This window comes from Balaenoptera musculus, chromosome 3 (assembly GCF_009873245.2).
Source record: "Balaenoptera musculus isolate JJ_BM4_2016_0621 chromosome 3, mBalMus1.pri.v3, whole genome shotgun sequence".
NCBI lineage: Eukaryota > Metazoa > Chordata > Mammalia > Artiodactyla > Balaenopteridae > Balaenoptera > Balaenoptera musculus.
In genome coordinates this window covers 116,859,136-116,864,454 of record NC_045787.1, presented here as the reverse complement: position 1 = coordinate 116,864,454, position 5,319 = coordinate 116,859,136, and the positions used below count along the sequence as shown (strand labels likewise).

Below are 5,319 nucleotides of genomic sequence, written 5' to 3'. Positions count from 1 at the left end.
CACACCAGTCAGAATGGCCATCATCAAAAAATCTACAAACAATAAATGCTGGAGAGGGTGTGGAGAAAAGGGAACCCTCTTGCACTGTTGGTGGGAATGTAAATTGATACAGCCACTATGTAGAACAGTATGGAGGTTCCTCAAAAAACTAAAAATAGAACTACCATATGACCCAGCAATCCCACTACTGGGCATATACCCTGAGAAAACCATACTTCAAAAAGAGTCATGTACCACAATGCTCATTGCAGCTCTATATACAATAGCCAGGACATAGAAGCAACCTAAGTGTCCATCGACAGATGAATGGGTAAAGAAGATGTGGCACATATATACAACGGAATATTACCCAGCCATAAAAAGAAACGAAATTGAGTTATTTGTAGTGAGGTGGATGGACCTAGAGTCTGTCATACAGAGTGAAGTAAGTCAGAAAGAGAAAAACAAATACCATATGCTAACACATATATATGGAATCTTTAAAAAAAAAAAAAAAGGTCATGAAGAACCTAGGGGCAGGATGGGAATAAAGACGCAGACCTACTAGAGAATGTACTTGAGGACACAGGGAGGGGGAAGGGTAAGCTGGGACGAAGTGAGAGAGTGACATGGACTTATATACACTACCAAATGTAAAATAGATAGCTAGTGGGAAGCAGCTGCATAGCACAGGGAGATCAGCTCGGTGCTTTGTGACCACCTAAAGGGGTGGGATAGGGAGGGAGACGTAAGAGGGAAGAGATATGGGGATATATGTAAACGTATAGCTGATTCAGTTTGTTATAAAGCAGAAACACCACTGTAAAGCAATTATACTCCAATAAAGATGTTAAAAAAAAAAAGAAAGAACTTAAGGGACTGCCCTTGTGGTCCAGTGGTAAAGAATCCTTCCAATGCAGGTGATGTGGGTTTGATCCCTGGTGGGGGAACTAAGATCCCACATGCCGCGGGGCAACTAAGCCCCAGTGCCACAAACTACAGAGCCCACTCACCCTGCAGCCTGTGCGCCACAACTAGAGAGAGAAAACCTGCACGCCACAACTAAAAGAGAAGCCCGCGCACCACAACGAAGAGCCCACGTCCCACAACGAAAGATCCTGTGTGCCACAACCAAGACCCAGTGCAGCCAAAAAAATAATGAATGAATAAATAAATAAAATATTATTTTAAATATAGTATAAAAAATTTTTTAACTTTATTATAACTTAAAACTTCCAGTAGAAATGTAGATCTATATGCATTTCAAAGTTAAATTTGTAATTGAAGCAATTTGCCCAAACTAGAGGTACTGTTCTACCCTTGGAATACCAGGTACAAATGTTGTGCCTATCTGTGTGGGACACACCCTGTGGGTCTGAATTTACACATTGTATAAAATAAGGTACATAATTAAAGACTCAGTAAAGCAAACTTTTTAAACAGTTAAGGCACAGTTGGTAGTATTAATAGCATCCTTGAAATATGTTAATGTTTTAATTTTTTTCTTTAATTTTAGAATGAGAGAACTTAAAATAGCTTACAAATGCAAAACAGTGATGATCAAAAAGAAACCTAACTTGGATCCCTACTCCATTTCATTTTTTGAATGATATGCTAGGAACTAACTCTTTTTCTTAGTTTCCATGTTGTCACATCAGCATGCTCAGAGGAGAAAATGGCTTAAGATCAAATCTGGTAATACATGAAAATCTATCTTTTCTTAAGGCCACTTTATTGGTATTAATGCATTCTTTCTCCTTTAATATCTTTTTGTTTTGTAGTTGTTCAATAGCATTTGTTATCTACAAGTCTATTTTTTTCCTCATCTACCTTCAAACAACTGCTCTCTGATGAGGAATGAGATATCTGTGTATAAACAGATTTAAGACTTGCCTAAGGTCCCCAACAACCATTAAGAAATCTACAGCTAACTTAATTCCTGAACTGAATCTCTTTAGCCTTATATCTGCCTTTACATTTGCAAATAAGTCAAATCCTTTTTCTTCTTCTTTACCCTTCCTCCCATCCAGTTATCTATGAGGACCACCATTCACCAGACGTTTGCATGATTGTGAATGATGGTATGCAAGATGTTGATTCAAAGATGATCTCTACTCATCAGGTGACAAATCTAAAAATTTCTGAATAACAATAAACTATATTTCTACTTCTTGAACCTAATTGCTTTCTGATGTATCAAAACTAGGAGTTAGTTCTTGTCCCTATGCATGCATAACTTTCTAATGGAAAATAACTTAAAGGCAAAATAACATGATATCTCTATGGAACTAAGCATATCCAGAGCCAGGACTAATGAACTTCCAGAGGAGACATGAATAATGGCTACATATAGTCATCAGATACTTGGGCATGGCCCTCTGACCCCCAAGACCTATTTCTATCAGAATCTGGTGGTAAACTGGAGCCAGCCTCTGTTTTTACCTCTCCAGTGCCATGGGGGAAGGGGAAGTTGGGCATAAGGTGCTTAAGAAACCAGAATTCACTATTGCCAGTGCCAGTGGCTGAGGACACTTCATAGGGACAAGGCTGGGATATGGATCCACTGGCTTCTCCTTGTACCAGGTTGTTAGAGAAATTACAGTCATCATAGAAATGCTCTTGAATTGTGAACTTTTCTCTGTATTTAATCTTCTGGCAGATATGTGTAATGAAGATCACTGTGACAGAGAGGAGAAAGAGAAAGGAAAGCACAGCCAGAGAAATGACCAAATATTTAGTGGATGGATTTACCCTTGTAGGATGCTTGAATGGATCCCGGAACTGCAGATAGGGCTCAGAAAAGCCATCTACCAGGAGGATATTAAGTGAGGCAGTAGTAGAAAGAGCTGGTTGGCCGTGATCCTGAACAAGAACGATCAGTTTCTGCATCGTGGGGTCTCTCTCAGATATCTGCCGCAATGTACGGATTTCCCCATTTTTTTGTTGAACAGAGAATAACCCAGGGTCAGTGGCCTTAAATAGATGATATGAAAGCCAGGAATTCTGACCTGAGTCACCATCCACAGCCACCACCTTAGTCACCAGGTAGCCTGCCTCTGCAGACCTAGGCACCAGGTCATTGCAGGGCAAGGTGCCATTTTGCAGTGGGTACAAGATCATTGGGCAGTTATCATTGTCATCCAGGACAACCACTCTGACAGTAACCTGGCTACTCAGTGACAGGAAGCCCCCATCAGTTGCCTTTACCACAAACTGAAAATCTTGAATGGCTTCATAATCCATAGTTCTCAGTGCATAGAGTTTCCCATTGTCTGAATTTATGGAGATGTAAGCAAAGACTGATAGATCTCCACTTTTTGGAGGCAGCAGAGAATATGTTATTTGGGCATTCTCACCCAAATCTAGATCCTCAGCATGGACTTTGCCAATAAAAACTGCAGGGCTGTTGTTTTCTGGAACAGTCAAGATGTAGGAATCTTCCTGAAATACTGGGGGATTGTCATTAATGTCAGATATTAGCACCTCTATCACAGTCTCCGAGGACAGAGTGGGTGTTCCAGTATCCATGGCAACAAGGGTGATATTATAGCCAGAGACCTCCTCCCGATCCATGCCTCTGTCAGTGACCAGTGAGTAGGAATTCCTGAATGTAGGTTTGACTGCAAAGGGAAGGTCTTCTTTGAGGAAGCAAGTGATTTTTCCTCCCACTCGAATGTCCCGGTCTCTGATAGAGAAAAGGGCCACTACCGTCTGTAGTGGAGAGTCCTCAGGGAGAGGGCTGGACACAGAGGAGACTGTAACTTCAGGAGGATTGTCATTAACATCCACCACCTCCACCAGGACTTTGCTGTGGGCAGAGAGGCCTCCTCCGTCAGTAGCTTGAATGTCAATGTCATATGTTTCAATCGCTTCAAAATCTAGGGACCTTCTTAGTCGAACCTCTCCAGTTTCAGAGTCAATCTGAAACGTCTGGAGAATTACTTCTGGGTTTTGCGCTAAAGAGTAAGTTATCTCCTTGTTGGAGCCCTCGTCTAGGTCGGTGGCAGTCACCGTAGCCACCAAAGAACCATTGGCACTGTTTTCCAGTACCTGAGCGCGGTACACCAGTCAAGAGAATTGGGGCACGTGATCATTGACATCCAGAACCTCCACGCGGATGTGGGCAGTGCCAGACTTGGGCGGAGACCCTCCGTCCACAGCTGTAATTGTCAGGTTGACTTCAGGCTGCTCCTCTCTGTCCAGGGGTTTATCCAGCACTAGCTCGGCATACTTGGGCCCATGGCTGCGGAAGCGGGTGTGCAGGTGGAAATACTCACTGGCGCTCAAGGTGTAGTTTTGGAGACCGTTGAGGCCGACGTCCAGATCCTGCGCGCTCTGCAGAGGAAACCGTGAACCCAGGGGGGTGCTCTCCGGAATCTTTAAAAGAGGCTCCTTGTTTAGGAAAACCGGGGCATTGTCATTGATATCAAATACCCTGACCTCCACGCGAAAGGACTGCAGTGGCTCCACCAGGACTATTTCAAAATCCAGAACGCATGGATCAGCTTTGCCACAAAGTGACTCCCGATCCAGTTTCTCCTTCACGAACAGATCTCCTGTCTTGCGGTGCAGCCGGAAATGCAGTATATTGCCCTCGGAAACGAGCCGCGCCCCGCGCGCAGCCAGCTTCCCTACCTCCAGCCCCAAGTCCTTAGCCACGTTAGCTACAAACGAACCACTCTCCATCTCCTCTGCCACCGAATAGCGGATGGCCGCCGCACCCCCCACAGATAAGCACAGAAAAAGGAGAAGCGAGCCCACTTGCCTGCTTTGCAAGAGTTTTCTGCGTGCAATCGCCATCCGTTCTCACAAGCGCACTCTCTGCAGCAGATACACCTGTTGCGTACACACTTTCACTTTTCTGCCAACAGGTTCCTGCAACAGCTGCTCTCGGCTTTGCTAGCCTCTAACCGCAGCGCCGCCAAAGGCTAACCGAGCCAGGTGAGCTGTTTTGCACTTGGAAGAAAAATTGCATTAAGTAACTCAACTCCCCAGTCTATCGAATGTATTAATAGATATGTTCTCATTCTGGAGAGTAAGGTAGAGGTTGAAAGTTGTTGCCAAAGCAACAGCAAACTCGCCTTTCAATTCCCTTTCAGGAAAAAAAGCCCTGGGGAATTGAACACCCAATGAGGATACTCGTTAAGCAAGCTTAAGGTTGAAGTCATAGTATCTGTGAGCCGGCTGGGGCCGCTGCAGCAGCGGGCAAACAGCGAGGTGTTAAGGTACTCGGCACACTCCACATACACACTCCGCCCAGAGACCAAGGGAGAGGCAAAAAGATGCTGCAGTGTCTTCTGAAGCGTGAACCAACTGGATGGGAATGAGGGAGGGGGGGCT

At 44.3% G+C, this 5,319-nt stretch overlaps 1 protein-coding gene across 1 annotated transcript; it reads right to left on the bottom strand.

The window, feature by feature from the left end:
• Window positions 1-2,322: 2,322 nt before the first annotated feature.
• On the bottom strand, window positions 2,323-4,779 carry PCDHB1 (protocadherin beta 1). Its single transcript, XM_036849170.1, is given in 1 exon segment — window positions 2,323-4,779. A coding segment is annotated over 1 exon segment (2,457 nt).
• Window positions 4,780-5,319: the final 540 nt, after the last annotated feature.